The 19,601-nt window shown below is 42.9% G+C and overlaps 1 protein-coding gene and 1 pseudogene across 1 annotated transcript in view; one reads left to right on the forward strand and one right to left on the reverse strand.

Moving 5' to 3' along the window:
- The window catches only part of LOC143962289 (uncharacterized), a 259,324-nt pseudogene that overhangs the window by 179,446 nt on the left and 60,277 nt on the right, over positions 1-19,601 (forward strand).
- Positions 4,361-19,601, reverse strand: part of LOC143961226 (uncharacterized) — a 30,410-nt gene continuing 15,169 nt past the window's right edge. The window contains exon 3 of the mRNA XM_077470457.1: positions 4,361-7,857. Within this exon, the coding sequence (XP_077326583.1) occupies positions 6,816-7,814 (999 nt within the window). The 5' untranslated portion in view covers positions 7,815-7,857 and the 3' untranslated portion in view covers positions 4,361-6,815. The remainder of the gene's footprint in view (positions 7,858-19,601) is intronic.

Here is a 19,601-nt window from a genome sequence, read left to right on the forward strand (position 1 = left end):
TATGGTGGTGGTAGTGTGATGGTCTGGGGCTGTTTTGCTGCTTCAGGACCTGGAAGACTTGCCGTGATAAAAGGAACTATGAATTCTGCTGTCTACCAAGAGATCCGGAAGGAGAATGTCCGACCATCTGTTCGTGTACTCAAGCTGAAACGAACTTGGGTTCTGCAGCTGGACAATGATCCTAAACACACCAGCAAGTCCACCACCGAATGGCTGAAGAAAAACAAAATGAAGACTTTGGAGTGGCCTAGCCAAAGTCCTGACCTGAATCCTATTGAGATGTTGTGGTATGACCTTAAAAAGGCCGTTCATGCTCGAAAACCCTCTAATGTAACTGAATTAGGACAATTCTGCAAAGATGAGTGGGCCAAAATTCCTCCGAGACGCTGTAAAAGCCTCATTGCACGTTATCGCAAACGCTTGGTTGCAGTTGTTGCTGCTAAGGGTGGCCCAACCAGTTATTAGGTTTAGGGGGCAATCACTTTTTCACACAGGGCCATGATGGTTTGGATTTTTTTTCACCTTTAATAATAAACACCTTCATTTACAAATTGCATTTTGTGTTTACTTGTGTTGTCCTTGACTATTGTTTAAATTGGTTTGATGTTCCGAAACACTTAAGTGTGACAAACATGCAAAGGAACAGAAAATGAAGAAGGGGGCAAACACTTTTTTCACACCACTGTATATGGACATGATCATAATTGATCAATGATGTAACTGTAATCCCAATTACATCATGGACCAATTGTGCTCATGTTCATATATGGTCCATCACCTGGAGATTCCACCCCTTTTTAGAAGTCAAGCAGTGGGTGGTGAGTTTTTCTTCTTTTTGTGGGTCGGTGGCTGTCGGCCATCATGGGATTTTACTTCTTTTGGTGTGTTGACGAGTGTTGGCCCTGAAATAGGGAGAAGATTGGCTCAGTGTGGAAAGACAGACGCCCTGCAGATGTCAGGCTGCCAGTGAAAAAAAATCCCATGCTTATCCTGGTGCTCAGGAGAGGCTGGACGAAGCTGCAGAGTGTGGCCTTGAAAGGGGAAGCCTTCCTATCAGCCTTCCTGGCTCTCCGTCTTTACCTATGTAATGGCGATAAGAAGGGGGAAAGGTGTTAAAGTAGATGTAAACCCTCACATACCCAGTGAAGTGACTAGCCCTAGGTGATACACAGATGAAACAAATCCTCCTGCGTGAGTTGTACCTGTAGATCTGCAAACATCTCTTCTCTGCAGCCATTCAAAATGCAGAAATGATACAGCTTGTCTGAGATTTCAGCAAGCAAGGGGTGGGGAGCTGAAGTTACACTCTGCAAATCTCAGGGAGGAGAGCTGAATGCTGATTGGAGGGAAAGGACGTAATCCATTCATATAGGAGCAGAACTGAAGCTGTCAATCACGGGCTGTGTGCTGGAGCTCCCTTCCCTGTCACCATTTTTCTCTTGGTGTCAGGAAGCTTGTCAAAAGCGACTCATGCAGACAGCAGAAGAATGGGGTAGCAGACAGAAATTAAACATAGTGCTCTGGATTGAGACAAGTGCACACTATAGACGGATATGCTTTTTTCATATTTAATGGCTGTATTGTTTTAGATTGTCTGTGTGAAATAAGCAATGTACACAAATATATATTTTTGACCTTACTTACTTAAAGCGGAGGTCCACCCTAAAGTGGACCTTCCGCTCATCGGAACCCTCCCCCCCTCTGGCGCCACAATTGGCACCTTTCAGGGGGAGGGGGGTGCAGATACCTGTACAGTACAGGTATCTGCACCCACTTCCGGGATAGCTCTCTGCGGAAAGGGGCGTATATTACGCCCCTTTCCGCAAGTGCCCACCCCTTTCCGCAAGTGCCCCGCTGCCTGCTGGGAAAACACACAGATCCCAGAGACAGCGGGGACCGTCCTTATTGCGCAGCGTGGCTCGCGCATGCGCAGTAGGGAACCGGGAAATGAAGCCGAAAGGCTCCATTTCCTGATTCCCATACCCAAGATGGCGGCGGCAGCACCCGAGAGACGATCTACAGATCGGCTTCGGGTGCCGACATCGCGGGCGCGCTGGACAGGTAAGTGTCACTATTTTAAGAGTCAGCAGCTGCAGTATTTGTAGCTGCTGGCTTTTAAAAAAAAAAAAAAACGCGGAGTCCCGGCGGACTCCCGCTTTAAAGTGGTTCTAAAGCATGTGTCTGAGCATCCCTCTTCCCCTAAACACTCACCTGATACCACTCTCATTTCACCATGGTCTTCTCCAGCAGCCCTGCTCTTCTCTCTTCCTGCTTTCTTGGGCTTCACCAGGAGCAGCAGAAGCCATTGGCTACCACTGCTATCAGTCAAATCAGGTGAGAATGGAATGGGGCGAGGCTGAATCAAGCTGTATGTGTCTATAGAAGCACAAAACCCAGCTCAGGAGCAACCCCACAGGTGAACCACCACAAGATGTGGCTTCCTATGGAAGTGCACAGAGAGGGGGAAAAGCCTACAGCACCTGCGGGGGGATCCCAGAAGAGGAGGTTTGGGGCCACTCTGTGTAATACCATTGCACAGAGCAGGTAAGTATAGCACGTTTATTATTTTAATTAAGAAAGAAAGCTTTACAATCACTTAAAATGTATGTATAACAAAAGAAACTTTATGAAAAAAAAGAAATCAATAGTTTTTTGGTCATCTAAGGATATGACACAGAATGAGTTTATGGCCTTCTAAAGATCAATGCTCTTCTATTTCCAGGCAACGGCTCTCTTTCATGAACCTTCTATAGTATAAGCAAGCAGAGTGTTTTTTTCTAACCTCTTGCCTACCGGGCACTTTCACCCCCTTCCTGCCCAGGCCAATTTTCAGCTTTCAGCGCTGTCACACTTTGAATGTCAATTGCACAGTCATGCAACACTCTACCCAAATCAAATTTTTGGCATTTTTTCCACACAAGTATAGATTTCTTTTGGTGGTATTTAATCACTGCTGGGCTTTTTTTTTTTTCTAAATAAACAAATAAAGACTGAAAATTTTGAAAAAATTAAAAACTTTTTCAAAGTTTGTTATAAGATTTTGCAAACAGGTAACTTTTCTCCTCCACTGATGTACACTGATAGGCTGCACTGATGAGCCAGCACTGATAGGCGGTACTAATTGGCACTGATAGGGGACACTGATGGAGGCACTGATGGACACTTTTTGGTAGCACTGTTGGGCACTGATTGGTAGCACTGCTGGGCACAGACTGGCAGCACTAGTGGGCACTGTTGGGACTGCACTGATAATCAGGGCACTGATAATCATTGTACATGTCCCTTTTGGAGAAGCCGGTTATCGGCTCTCTTCAACTCATGCTGTCAGCATGCGGAAAGAGGTGCCCATAGTCAACTTCTGTTTACATCTCTGATCAGCTGAGATTGGACACAGCTGATCACGTGGTAAAGAGCCACTGATTGGCTCTTTACCTCAATCTATGATCAGCAATGTTCTCCAGACACTGTGATCACAGAGCGCACCACCTGCGCCCCGCGGCGGGCATGATCACGAGAGGTCATCATATGATGGCCTCCCAGAACTAGACGGCCACGCTGTAGCCATCATTTGTCTATAGTGCAGTCGAAAAAGTAGTTAAACACTTGGTCTATTCTGAGCATTCATAGACAAAAATTAGTAAAGGGAAATATTTATCCTTTGTGAAGAGTACTTGTCACATTCTAAACATTTAAACAGCTTCTCCCTTATATCAAATCCTAAAGCCCCATACACACCATCAGATTTTCTTCTGATTTTTGTCTTCAGATTTACCAAAACCATGTAGTACAAGGTTTGACCTCATGTTATATGGTTTTGGTAAATCTGAAGGAAAAAATCAGCAGAAAATCTGAAGTGTGTATGGGGTTTAAGGCTAGCCATAGAGGAATCATTTTTTACGATCAGGCTTTGGGCTTTTAGGAAAGAATAAATAAATGGATTCCCCAATCCACACATGTGAATGGAAAGTGTGTTGTCATATCTGCTTAAAAAAATACCTGTTAATCCTAGCAGAAATCTTGTAAACTGATTGTTATCAGTAACATATTTCTTAGCTTGTTATGAGAACTGCATAACTATGCTCCTCTATGTTATGGAGGATAGGACAGTGTTGGGGTATTCCCATCTTGTTTTCCTGGCATAGAGCTCTCTGTGATCCTTTGCCATCCTAGTACTGGATGGGTATTAATGGAAAAATCACCAGCAGAAAAACAATAGTGAAAAAAGAAAACCAATTCAGCCACTACAACTAATGACTGATAAACTGCACATTAACCTTTTGTTTTTACGTTTAGATAAGAGTTAAACCCCTGTCTAATTAGTGATGTGACATAACATCTAATTAGAGTTCCAAACAAAAAGTCAGAGTCCAAAAACTTTTAATATTAGTATTAGTTCATAAATGACAACATAGAACACCCAACATGTGTCTGTGGGGCTCAAAGACCTCCTTCTTCGAATCAACAATTCACTGATTCTGGCTCTACCCAATATTGCTAATAATCAACTCTTGGTAATTTGCGCCGTTTCTAAGTCTTTAGGATCACCCTTTGGGGAATTCATAAAGGGTCACAGTTGGAATATTTTGTCAATCCCATGAATTGCGTACAGCTTAAAATATGTGCATTTAACTATTTTCATTCTTTTCACCTATCTGACACTCTTGTGGTCAGATTAAGATGTCTACTTGATACTTTACATCCTGAGATGGACAGCAGTCTGCCTAATCCATTGGACATCCCTGCCTTGTGTCTTGATTTCTGCTGAACCGTGAACACTTTTCTCCTCCCATGAACTTCCTGATTTAAGCCAGTTCTCTGCACTCCCTGTTTGCCAGATTATTGTGCTTCACACTATCTCGCCCGCAGCCTCGAGCTATTTCTAAAGGATAGACATCCTTTAGAATTTAATTGTGGCTCCATAATGAAATTGTCAGTGCTTGTACTCAATTCTTGTACCTGTCAGAGACAGGTACATGGATCTGTGGGAGCCGGGAACTTAAGTCAGTATCTATAGTAGATACTTCATCCTCACTCCCTATCCACTGGACCCATCACACTGACAGGCACATGGCTGAGGAGTTTTGTAGTATAGGTTGGTGAAGCCTGATGGGGAGCTGAGAGACTAGTTCCACATCAGGTCCACTTGACTGTTGAATGACAGTGCGTGGCAGTGGCTGCCAAAGCCAAGTGCTGTTAATCAAAAGTGAGGTAGACCTAATGGGGAACCAGACAATTTCCCATGAAGCTCCACTCAACCTTCAACCAAAAGCCAAGGAAAATTCCAACTCTACCTACCGACCAACCAAATTCACCTAACAGTATGCATTAAAAATAGGGGTTTAGTCTGCAAACATTTTCAAACACATGCATAAGCTACAGGCCCCGGCAAGACACCGTTACCTGTAGTCCCTACCTCTGACTTTTAAGAGGCTCAACAGTGGAAGCAAATTCATTTTGATGGATAGATAGGAGGGCAGATGGGCTGGATGGAGCCCACCCCTCCTTAAAGGTACAGGGACACACTGAACACCCAGCATATATCACCACAGCTGCAAAGGTGTCAGTGTGTTACCTGAACAATAGAACAGTGCAAAAAGTTAGCCACTACCCCCACCTCTAACTGGACTTTGCCACAAGAGCATTGGAGGGCAACATATGTAAAAAAAAAAAAAAAAAGCCAAGGAAAATTCTAAGCTCTACTTACCAACCAGCCTGCGACCAACCGAATCGTCGTGTCTAACGCATAATGTTGAAATCAGGCGTTTAGTCTGCACACATTTTCAAATACATGCCTAAGCTATAGGCCCCCGGCAAGGCACCCTGTTATCTGTAGTCCCTACCTCTGACTTTTAAAAGGCTGCACAGTGGAAGCACATGCATTTTGACAGAAGTAATTTAAAAAATATAAGCATTTGGGTATTGATATCATATTTGGGTAATGACATCACCCGTATCCCCAGCACCTTTATTTACATTTCACTTTGGAGATAATTTAGGGATTTAGAGATTCCATGGCTGACAGCTGAATTGGCCTGGGATAGAGCTCTGTGTAGGAAGCATACCTGATAATGTCCAGCAAAGGCATGCCCCACACTGAGCACTGGCATACCTCTCTACAATAACTCGGAAATGACCTTAATTACAGTTTCCTAGTCTGCAAACTGGTGGTAATTCTTTATCAAATTATGGTGGCAGTTAAAACTACCTGAATTTGCTGCTCATGAAAATAATGTTATCTAAACTGGTGCAAATTCTTGCCTGAATTAGGCACAGCAGTTCTAAAAGGGAACTACTATCAGAAAAGTGATGTTAAAGCTTTATTCCCCTGATTATGCTTAAAGTAGTTGTAAAGGCACAAGGTTTTTTTACCTTCATGCATTCTATGCATGAAGGTAAAAAAACTTCTGTGTGCAGCAGCCCCCCTAATACTTACCTGGGCCCCATCTCGATCCAGCAAAGGATTTGCACTCCTGATCGGCTTTTGTTAGCAGTGGGAGCTATTGGCTTCTGCTGCTCTCAATCACAGCCAGTGAGCCAATCAGGAGAGCGAGGTGGTGTGGTCGAGCCATGGCACCACGTGTGAATGGACACACAGGGACGGAAGCATACCTGCTTGGCAGCGGGGGCACCTAGCAGGAGGGAGGAGCCCGGAGCGCCAGCGAGGGAGCCGAGAAGAGGAGGATCCAGGCTGCTCTGTGCAAAACCACTACACAGAGCAGGTATGTACAACATGTTTTTTTATTGTTTTTTTTTAAACAAGGCTTTATTATCACTTTAAGCCCTGAAGGAATCCAACACATTTTTTCTACTTGCTCCTAATTAGTGATGTTATCTTTGAAAACAACTTGTTCACTTTTAGAAAGAGAAAATGGCTTCTCTTGTGGGTGAGTCTTTTGATGTTGGGTAAGATTATGCTTATGAGAGAAGAACTTGTCACATTCTAAACATCTATATGGTTTCTCTCCTGTGTGAGTCTTCATGTGTGCAGTAAGACTGGACTTATAAGAAAAGCACCTATCACATTCTGAACATTTAAATGGCTTCTCTCCTGTGTGAGTCTTCTGGTGAGCAATTAGAGATTCTTTATATGAAAAAACTTGTTTACAGTCAGAGCAAGAAAATGGCTTCTCTTGCGTGTGAATCCTGTGGTGTTGGATAAGAGCATTTCTCTGTGAGAAGCACTTGCCACATTCTGAACATCTGAACGGTTTCTCTCCAGTATGAGTCCTCTGGTGACAGGTTAGCGATGACTTCAATAAGAAAACTTGTTCACATTCAGAACAAGAAAATAGCTTCTCTTTTGTGTGAAGCTTTTGGTGTGAAACAAGACTGGCCTTATATGGGAAGCGCTTGCCACATTCTGAACACCTGAATGGCCTTTCTCCCGTGTGAGTCCTCTGGTGAACGATCAGTGAAGTCCTCCATGAAAAAACTTGTTCACATTCAGGGCAAGAAAATGGCTTCTCTCCTGTGTGAATATTTCGGTGTTCAGTAAGATGTGACCTGTGTGAGAAGCATTTGTCACAAAATGAACATCTAAATGGCTTCTCTCCCGTGTGAACCCTCTGGTGTCGGATTAGGGATGCCTTCCGTGAAAACACTTGTTCACATGCATTACAAGAGAAGGTCTTTTGTGGTGTGTGAATAGTTTGGTGTTGAATAATATGATTACTTTGTGAAAAGTATTTATCACCATCCAAATTTTTAAATAATGGATTTTCTTCGGTGTGAGCCCTCTGAAGATCACTGAGGCTTGAATTGCAAGTAAGATTTCTCAGACAATCGGAGCTCTGGTCTTCTACTTGACTCATCATAAGTTGATGAAGATCTGATCTTTCAAAAATCTTCAGACAGTCTCTGTATGAATAAAAAAAGAAATGTTTACATGGAATCTCTTTTTTCAGGGTTAATGATACCACTTGTGCACCTTGTTGTGTAAATTAACAACTATTTAACAACATCAATCACTAAAGATAAAAAAAATATGTAGCTCTTTCTCTTGTATACACAGATGCTGATGAATTTTGAGGATCAGAACCACAGATATAGCATCTACTCTCACGTATTGATGCAAGGGTCATAGTTGGAATATTTTGTCAATCCCATGAATTGCGTACAGCTTAAAAGTATGTGCATTTAACTATTTTCATTCTTTTCACCTATCTGACACTCTTGTCGTCGGATTAAGATAGTCTACTTGATACTTTACATCCTGAGATTCTGGACAGAAGTTTGCCTAATCCATTGGACAACCCTGCCTTGTTTCTTGATTTCTGCTGAACCTTCAACACTTTGCTCCTTCTATGAACTTCCGTATTTAAGCCAGGTCTCTGCACTCCCTGTTTGCCAGATTATTGTGCTTCACACTATCTCGCCCGCAGCCTCGAGCTATCTCTATTGCTACTGGAACCGACCTTGGTTTGTAACCCTCGACTACGAAGCTCTTCTCCTGCACTGACCTTGGCATGTGATCCCCGACTACGAAATTGCATTGACCTTGGCATGCGACTCCAACACTGATCATTGGTCTAGCAGTTCAGATAATTCAGCCTCTTAAGAACTGAGAACTGTACTTAGCCTGATGTTTTCAGCCATTGGTCTCCACTCACTACATGTATTCTCCTAACACCAATGTTTTAGAAAAATTGTCTAACAATTACAGAGACTGCTATAAATTCTGACATGGACTGGGTCAAGGGCAGAGGGAGGTTTTAGCTAGTGGGTGGAAAATTATCAGTGAATTCCACCATGAAAAAACTTGTTTACATTTACTGCTTCTCTCCTGTGTGAATATATTTAGCTTTTCGGTAATATTATGCTTAATTATAACTAAAGGCATTTTTTCACAGTTTTGGATAGCGTGTAGAGGGATTAGAACACCTGTCAGATTTTTTAATGACATCTGTGCCTCGTTATGGAGATTCACCCTCTTTATTTGTCCTGTTTATCTGTCATCACTAAAAGTGAACATGGAGGAAAATTCTAAATTTTGGGTTGTCCTCAGAACAGGAACATCGAAGGCAAATCTTCCAATAGAGACACTAGTTCTCATGCTCCTGGAGACAACCAGGGATTGCTTCACTGTGGGGGATTTCCACATACTTCCTGTTTTAGCTAAGGGACAGGAAGTGACAGGGAATGGGACATAGATGGTAAAAATAAAGCTAACAGGGGTTATAACCCTCCAATACTCAAACCAAAAATTCAAAAACTTCTGCCTTTAGCTCTACTTTAATATCTTAATTACTTGTATCCTGTGTAACCCCTGTTGTGACTGTTGAGAGACAACTGTTAACCTACAGTAATATAAACCATATTTATCCTGTACCTTAAAGTAAATAGTGGCGCTAATGCCTAAAAAATATATAATAAACACCCAGTGACAAGTATTAGGGAACCCATGAGTAAGTCCTGATTAAGAAACGCATCGGGGTGTGGCTGTATGGCAAACCGTTGTGACATTTGATGCTATACCGTAAGTTACGCTCCAAGGTTGATGATCTTGTATGGGTGAGATACAGGATACACACATCGGGTCCACTGTGACCACAATATGCCAGTTCTTGCTGTGGCAAGTGGATATTATATGCTTTTATCTGATTTATTTCATGTGAGTGCAATGTTTGAAGGTTTACTTTTCATTGGATACAGTTATCATAATGTTACTGCACTATCCGAGCACTTTATTTCATTTTATGTGGAGAGGATATGACATCTTATATATGATTGGATATCGTTGGATCATTTAACCCTGTGAGGGTCAATGCTTATTTGCTGAGCATGAGAGTGCAAGACATCTTCATCTGGTGAGTGCATTTCTAAAGGGGAGTGGAATCACTAAATGCATGCGGTGTGATGGAAGATTGAGGACCACAATTTCTATTTTATTTGAGACATTAAGGCCTATCTATGGACTGTTTAATCACGGACTATTATTGTATTCACTAATATTATAGTAGCTAACACTTGTTAGTGGGTGTTTATTGTATATTATTTAGGCATCAGCGCCACTTTTTACTTTAAGGTACAGAGCAAATACGGTTTATATCTGTTTTATTTAAAGTGGCAGCTTTCTTAATTTCACTATATTATTCCTGGCGTAGTGGTGGGACTTCAAGTGTGGGTGTGCTAATCTTGTAGACCATCAGTTTTTAACCTACAGTAATGACTAAAGCTGGCCATGCACTGTACAATTTTCATTTGGTTCCTGATAAACCAACTCAAATTTATTCAGTAGGTTGTCCTTTGGCTACCTCTTGCCTATCATTGAAAAATTGAAGGAGCCAGACAGAAAATTGTTGGCCAAAAAGTGGCTGCATCCCTGCATGGGTATTTTGACAGCCAGAGGGGCCTACTGTTAAAATACAATAGGCACAATAGATGATTCTGCCATCTGTATAGCATGGATGTAAGAATCTGCTAGTTTCAGTTTTCATTGTATAGCCTGCCTAAAGATTGGGGACCTTCTGATCTGCTTAGCAATTCATCACAAAATTAACCTTATTATCAATCTTGTTTAAAGCTGGCCATAGATGGATCGAATTTTGGCCGGTTGAGATTTGATCCATCTATGGGCTGGCTAGTTGTACTGAAGCCAATCAATTGATCGACTTCAGTATAACCAGCCTGTAGGATTTTTTTTTGCATGCGATCACTACTGCTGTAATTTATCAGGATTATTAGGTGTTTTATAAAAAATAAAAAAATAAAAAGAAGGAAACTGGGCACTGCATGGGGGATATATGGCAATGCCAAATTAAAAGAAAAAATGTACAGAGGGGAGAGATTCTTTTAATGTGACTTTGAAAATGATTCCCGAATTGGTAATTTCCATTTGTGTTCCTGCTCACCGCTCACCTCTTTGCCCATTTATCCTGTAGTACCCTGATGTTTAGGCAGGGCTGCTATTAAATGTAGTTGCCAGGGGATAGTTGCCTTGGCCAATTGTTAGGAGATCATTTGATTTCCCCCTAATTCTGGGATTGCTGCACTTTTCTCTTCTGTCACTAGCTGGTGACATTAGATAAGACAAGGGCATAGTGAGCACAGATTAGGAATGAATAGGGTGTCTCAGCCAATGGGCAGGGATTTTCTTGGGTCCCTTGGCCTGCTTGGAAAGCCTGTTTTTTTTGGGTGGAGTCAGGTGATTGGGGTTCTGTGCCACCTGGACCCCTGTTTGGGTGGATGTTTATCGTACTGCCCCCCCAGGCTGCTAGGCCAGAAACCTAAAGCCTATCCTGGGGACATCTGGCTGCTAGGCTGTCTGAGGGCATATCCAGAAGCAGGAGAAGCAGCGTAGGGTTGGGACTGCGGGCTTGTAGTCCAACCAGAAGTAATAGTTCCACTGGCCAGGGAACTCGTTGTGGTTGGAGGTAGAGGGGAAGCTGTCACTACGAGGGACCATCCACCTTGCTACCAGAGACCATTGTAAGTAAGCTGAGACCAGTACCAGAGCAGACTTCTTACCAGCCGAGGACGGTGAAGAAGTGGGAAAATTCAGCAAGTGCCAAGTCAGGGACCCAGCGGGACAGCAGAGGTGACGATTGCAGAGCATCAGTAAATGCCAAGCCAGGGAACTAATGTGTCAGCAGGGGAGAAGCTTGAAGAGTGAGTATCTGTGAGTGCCAAGCCAGGGACCCAGCAGGGAAGCGGGGATGACACTTGAGGAAGATACTGAGTACTAACAGTGGAAGAGCTCAGGGGATCCAGTGGCTAGTGGACCTGAAGGCTAGTGAGAGACTGGGAGTCCGTTGAGTGAAGACCCACAGTAAGATTGTGGGGTAAGCTGAGAACTGTTTGTGTTGCAAATAGTTGAATACAATTGCAGTTAGTAACCTGTTCTGTTTAAAAGACAATAAATCTCTGCATTCAAAAAGTGTCTGGCATCCATTTCATCTTGTATTACACCCACCATGCCTTGTAACCCACTCTCCACAGAAGGATGTCAGCTGTCCTTAACTCTGGAGGTCACCATTAGGCCTCAAGGGGCCCGGGACTTTGCTACACTCTCTATGAGCTCTAGCATGCTATTTTGCACACCCCATTCTGGCACCCTAAAACCCTCTCCACACACTTCTGCAGCACCCAGCTCCTTATAGCACTCTGGCACCTCAATTACCCTTTTACTTATCGAAACGACATTGCATTGGCAAAACGACAGGTGGAGGCAGCAACTGCAGACCCAGTGCAAGTGCAGAGGGAGCCAGCAGCTGATTGGGCAGGGTTAAATGGAGTACAAAAAAGAAACAAACCCCCTAAGGAACATGAGTTTAAAAGTGACTGAGAGCACCAATATCAAAAAATGATACAACATTTTATTAAATACAAAAATTGAGTACATATAGAGTATATACAAAATTATACAAAAGCAATATAATATGATACATAAAATTATAGCTCAAAACATCCAACCCAACGATCGTTTCAGGCAATCCTGCCCTTCTTCAGGGCATTATAGACATATATAGAGCCCACTATCTAATAAAAGAACATACATCATTAGTGCTTCATTGATTGGTATATACATTATTCAAATATACATAATCAGAGTGTTTCACAGTAAGAAATATAACAAGGAGATGCAAAGGCCAAAAACATACATTACCATAAAAAATGATTCTGTCTGATGCCCCACATAGCAAGAGATGATTCTACCATTGGCACAGATTCTCTTCAGGCCCTGAACGTCAATGAGACCCAATGAGGGTCACACACCAGATACACATTAACAACACTGAAAGGCCAGTGAGTATTCTATCACAGGTAAAAAATTATATATAAATAAATAATCACCCCCAAAAAAAAGGGGACACGAAAAAATATAGAGGGAACAAAGGGAACAACCTTGTTGCAGAAATTGCATCCGAAATTGGAAAAGCAAGGAAAGAGGAAAATCTTCAGTGTTCAAAAAGAAATGCACCTAATTAGAACCAATAAAGCAATAATATAGAGTATTAGAACCCCCCCCCCCCCCAAAAAGGGAAAGAAATTGAGGGTTTTTTTTTTTTGGGGGGGGTGTTAATACCTGCAAAGGCGTGTGTGGCTGGATAGACAAAAAAGCGTAGTCTGGTATTCCTGGCGAAAACACAACATATGCGCTAAATGGAGTAAATAGCTGAACGGCTTGAATAGCTAGAAAGAAGTATACCTAATTAGAACTGGTAATGCTATACAAGTGCCAAAGAAAGCCAAAGTATCATTATCTGCACAAAAAGCGCTGTACCTGTGGAAATATGTCTGTTTGAATCTGCCGGGTGATTAGAGGGAATGTCTCCAGGGTGACACCGCCGATAACAGCTGATCTGTTGCCAGCTGACCGGAGAAAGAAAGACACTTGCGCATGCACATAGTTTCCAGAGGCGTAATAACGTAATCGCAGCATACAGAGGCAGACCTAATGAATGATCAGCACTCGGAAGTATGTACTGGCATTCTGCTGTCATAGCAACCCTATGGACAGACATACTGCACAGTAAACAACGGCGCGCAGCAGGATCAAATAAATGAGGAACACATAGTTAAATCCCTGACCTAGCACACTCACTACAGACAAGAAGAAAATGAGTTTATGTCATTCTTGCCAGGGTAACCAGCGATAATCAGATAAAGTTGGGACTAAAGGGGGCCCCCTGCACAGAAAAGTGCAGAGGCACCGCCCCCCCCTAAGCGTGCGCCGACGCCGTACATACATTTAACAGGGTTAAATGGAGGGAGCCAGCCCACTAGCCAGTCTACACATTCCTGTCAATCCACATTCAACATCATCACTGCCATCCCACAGTCTCCACCACTCCAAGCTTCAAACACTCTTGTTGTTACCTCTTTGCACTCCCTACTATCACTGTCACCCCACAGTTCCTGCAGTTCCACTCTCTCCACACTCCCTGCTTCTAGTTACCAACACAACTCCACATTGTAACTGCAACTTTCCAGTTCCTGTTAATCCATACTCCCCACCATCACAGCTGCCCCACAGTCCCCATGGCTCTAGTCTCTACACTTTCTGCCATCACTGTCCTTCAACACTATCTTCTTCTTATTATTATTATTCTATGTGAATCATAAAGTGTTCAGCTTTATATCTTTTTTTTGTGTATGTTGTGCTGTGTTAGGCACATTAAAATTAATAGGCTGCCAAAGCACCCTAATGTGTCAAAAATTGGACATACCCTATTTTTTTCCTAATGCAAGACATCAAACTGCACTACTGTGCTCTGCTATGCATTGCAGCATCTCGGCCTCAACGTCCTGCTGTTGGGTGACAACGCTCACTGACTGTATCATATCTACACTGAGCAAAACTTTGCTGAGCTGTTCTGTTCTGACAGGGGGATATACCCCCCCCCCCCCCGCCATAACACTACGAACAGCAATCTCTGCCATTGGTCGGGGTTCAGTCAGATGCTGGTTTTCCAGCATGCATGTCAGACAGAAGCCAGCCAAATGGCCAGTTTCTGTCAGACAGACTGACATACACATGGGCAGAATATCGGCTATTTTTTTTGTACCGGCAAATCTCTCCCAACATTCACGTGTGTACGGGGTTTATGGGGTGACATTGTGGAGCGCAAGTTGAAGATAGGGACACAGTGTTTGATTGTACCAATAAAAAAGACAAACAAAAGAATCATGAAAATGATTTTAGTGTATCTGCAAATGTTATAGAGATAGTCAACATGTTTCGAGGGGACCAGAGAACTCGCCTTCATCAGGGCTTTACTAATGCATAAAAGTGTCTAATGGACTAGAATCACAGCAAAGCTTCTGGACAAATAAGTGTTATAGAGGGTAAAAAATGGTGAATATATACAGCTTTTAATGGCAGGAACACTCACCATTTTATACCCTAGATTTTTAAAGCCCCGATAAAGGGGAGTTCTCTGGCTCCAGAAACACATTGGCTATCTCTTTACCATTGCCATTCAAGTCAAAGTGGGACTTTTAATTTTACAGGTATAAAAAGGGATGCTAGCATGGCGGTACTACACGGAGTAGTGGGTGGCAAGTGGGCCAGAGATGGTTAATCAAGATGGCAGACAACAGTGTTAGTGTATGCATGGAACCATGTGTGGTGATGCAGATTCTTGTGAACGGAGGCCGCGGATATCTACAGAAGAAGCAAAGTTCACCCTTTTTTTTCCCTATATTCCAGCTCCCCTATTTACCATTAATGTACAGTAATTATTTAGCAAAAATAGAACAGCATTCTATTTATTCTACCCACACTTACATCACACTTCATAGCTGTGTAAAAATCCTGCTCCATTACTTCTGCCTTACTTCCTGGTCATACTTTAGGTCATAACACAGGAAGGAGTGGACCAGCTGAAGGTAAATGATGCAGGGTGTGTGCTAATGAGATCAGCTGGTCAACTCCTTCCTGTGTCATGACCTAAAGTCTGACCAGGAAATAAGGCAGAAGTAATGGAGCAGGGTTTTTAAACATCCATGAAGAGAGTGAGGTAAGCATGTATATTTTTGCAAAACAAGTACATTAATGGTATATTGGTATATAGGGGGGCTGGAATTTAGAAAAAAAAAGTGAACAAAAAGGTGGCCTTTAACCACTTCCATACCGTGCCTATTCTGGCACTCCTCTCCTACATGTAAAAATAATATATTTTTTTGCTAGAAAATTACTCAGAACCCCTAAACATTATATATGTTTGTTTTAGCAGACACCCTAGGGAATAAAATGGCAGTCGTTGCAACATTTTATACCCTTTACGGTTTTTGCACAACAATCTTTCAAACAGGTTTTTTTTAATTAAAAAAAATAAAACAGTAAAGTTAGCCCAACATATTTGTATAATGTGAAATATGATGTTACGCCGAGTAAATAGATACCTAACATGTACCGCTTTAAAATTTCGCACACTTGTCACCATGGTACTGAGAGGGATTACACATTTTATTCTAATGCCCAGAGAACATACTCCAGAATTGACCTGTTCCTGACATCTAAAGTGTTGCTTCAAGCGGTGTCTTCCACCGATATTGGAGTTATTTCGTGGTCTGACCACGCCCCTATCTCAATGGTTATCAACCTATCTTCATCCGCTTCCCCACTAACATTATGGCGCTTGAACGCTAACCTAATCAGCACTAAGGACATTAAGGAACAGGTCCAGTCTGCTATAGATGAATATTTTGCCTTGAATCAACATTCTATCTCCAATGATACTATCTATTGGAATGCCCATAAGGCGGTTATCCGCGGGGTTCTATTGAAACTAGGGGCCCAGGAGAAGAGAAAACGCACTGCGACCCTGAACGCCCTCCTTGACAAAATAAAGTCCCTAGAACGCAGAAACATGCTTGCCCCCTCTGATGCCATACACACTGAATTGGGCAAACTTAGGTCAGATTTGAGTGCCCACTTACAGAACAAACATGAGTTTTACCTCCGCAAACTCAAACTTACATGGTACTCACAGGGAAACAAGTCTGGGAAAACTCTAGCACAACAATATAAACGTAAGACAGCCCAGAACACAATTGCATACTTGGAAGACCCTAGAGGGACCAGGCTCACTAATCCCAAAGATATTGCCAACTGTTTTGGTTCATTCTATAACCAATTATACAATTTAAAAGACTCCCCGACTGAAACACAGCCCACTCCTACCAATATCCAGACTTTTCTCTCTAACGTATCTCTCCCCTGCCTAACCCCTTCACAATCGACTGACTTAGCTTTACCTTTTTCGCCCCAGGAAATTAGGAATGCCATTAAAGCCCTACCTCTACATAAAGCCCCGGGCCCGGACGGCTTTAGTAATGAATATTACAAAACATTTGCAGACACGTTAATTCCACATTTATGCAACTCATTTAACCGAATGCTTACCACAGGGGAGATCCCCACGGACTCCCTAGAGGCCACTATTACCACTATACATAAGCCGGGTAAAGCTCCGCACGACCCAACAAACTATCGTCCGATCTCACTTCTCAACTCCGACCTAAAAATATTTGCCAAACTTTTGGCTACACGTCTGTCACAACATATGACTCACCTAATACACCCGGACCAGGTAGGTTTCATCCCCCGACGTCAAGCCTCAGATGGCACCCGTAGGTTTATTGATCTCATCCATTGGGTTGAACGGAATCGAACGCCTTCTCTGCTGATCTCTTTGGACGCAGAGAAGGCGTTTGATAGGGTTCACTGGGGATATCTTGAAGAAGTGTTAAGAAAATTTGGGTTGGAGGGTAATTTTTTACAGGCTGTTATGGGCCTGTACTCAACACCCACGGCAAGGATTCGTACTTCGGGCATCCTTTCCAACCCATTCAAAATTACTAATGGTACTAGGCAGGGATGCCCGCTTTCACCATTGATTTTTGCTCTAGTAATGGAACCGCTGGCCCAGACGATTCGCTTACACCCTAAGATTGCAGGTATAAATGTGGGAGATACATGTCATAAGATAGGATTATACGCAGATGACGTGATCATAGCTCTCACTGACCCGGATAAGTCGTTACCCGCTCTGACTGATGTCTTACGTGATTTTAGTGCAGTGTCCATGTACAGATTAAATCACACAAAATCTGCTATGCTCGGCTTTAATATCCCACCTTCGCTGAAATTAGACATATCCAACATCTCTCCTTTCTCCTGGGCCCCCAGTGCTTCCATGATGTATTTAGGCATTCAACTGACTTCCCCCTCCTCTGTAATGCTTAGGAACAATTTAGCCTCTTTATTGGGGAAGCTGAACAGTCTGACCTCGACTTTGGCTCCCATAAAAGCTTCATGGGTTGGTAGGATTGCCCTTACTAAAATGTTTTTACTCCCGCATGTTCTTTATTTTTTTCGAACTCTTCCACTTCCCATTCTGACTGCAGATCTATCTAGAATCCAGCGTATCCTGGACTCATTCATTTGGGCCGGGCGTAAGCCCCGCTTAAAGTCATCTGTCTTATGTACACCCACTGTTCATGGTGGGATGGGAGCACCAGAGGTTAAAAAATATTATAAAGCAGTAATATTGGATCAAGGAAAGCAACTATGGTCGTCCAGCTCGGAATCGAGGTGGAAACAAATAGAATCGATAGCGTTTACAGATAGCCCTCAACTGTCTTTAGCAGCAATCTGGATGTCCCTGCCCTTCACACGACCTGTCTTCCCCACAGTACATGCTTTGTTAAAGCAATGGGTTGCAATCTGTCTTGCCTCACCGGGTATACATGGAGAATCCTTAAGAAATCTACCCTTTATGGCGTTACAATTATTGTCCCCAGACCTCCCAGTCCTACATTGGCATACAACTGGAATCAAAACAATTGGAGATCTCTATCTTTCTTCAGACCTAAAATGTTTTCAACAACTAGTCACGGAATTCGGGCTCTCACATAAGGACTTCTACATGTATCTCAGAATCAGACATATTCTCTCCAAAGTGTTGACTTCGACAGAAAACACCTCCAAGGAGCTTCTTAAATACTACAACCGTCTCCTCTGTGCTACTAAAGGAATATCCCTCATCTACTCTCTTCTCGCCAAGCCTACCTTCTCGGCTAAACCTCCAAGCATGATCTACTGGGAATCGCAGTTAGGATACTCCTTTTCGATAGAAGATTGGCATCGAGTTCTACGCACCCCGCTAGTTTACTCCAGGAACATTTCCCATTGGGAAACACTCCTGAAAATCTTTCATAAGTGGTATTACACACCTGATAAATTAGCAGCTATCTTCCCCACTCACTCTCCACAATGTTGGAGGAACTGCAACTCAACAGGGTATATGTTCCACATCTGGTGGAGCTGCCCTGTTATAGCTATATTCTGGAACCAAGTATCCTCCCTTGTACAGTCTTTGACCAACTCTTCCCAACAGTTGTCTCCACGTATGGCTCTATTTGGTCTGGACTCCCACCACTGGCCCATCGTCAGTCTACCTCTGATACACCATATACTAATTTCAGCACGCCTGCTCATTGCACGTGCGTGGAAAAACCCCCTTCCTCCATCCCTTTTTGAGCTCATAGCCATCCTCAATGAACATTGTCGCATGGAATTTCTTTTTTCAAAAATTCACATGAAAAACTCCAGATTTGACAAACACTGGTCCTCCTGGCTGGCCCACCCTGGCTGCATAACCCTCACATGACCTCTTTTAGCATTACGCCCAGACCAGATAGAGCCGGCAGTGAGAATCACCTGATTGTTGTTCTCTTGTTACTTGTATATTTGTTATAAGTTAGCTAGATTCCACGTGTAGCTCTTAGATATCTTCAGCAGTTACCCTTTAGATATAGAGGGACTACCTTTTACACATTGTCATACTTGTCTTGTCATTGATAGGTGGTGCTGCATCCCCCATGGGCACAGCCCATAGGGGTGTCTGGGGGGGATGGCTCACCTCCGGACTTACCGGACCTTTTCACCCACTGCTCACGGATCTTGGCTACAGGGCCCTAAGCCTATGATCCTAGGTACTAGTGACATACATTCTTTGCTGAAAACATATTATGTGACTGTATCTTGGGTCCTACCATTGTATGATTTTCATCATTTGGTGTACAATATGTTCTTTTCGCATGCTTGTTATTGTGATAACTCAATAAAATCTTTTTGAAAATAAAATTTCGCA

Source organism: Lithobates pipiens, unplaced genomic scaffold (genome assembly GCF_037356315.1).
Source record: "Lithobates pipiens isolate NorthernLeopardFrog02 unplaced genomic scaffold, aLitPip1_a1.2 Scaffold_8, whole genome shotgun sequence".
Taxonomy (NCBI): Eukaryota; Metazoa; Chordata; class Amphibia; order Anura; family Ranidae; genus Lithobates; species Lithobates pipiens.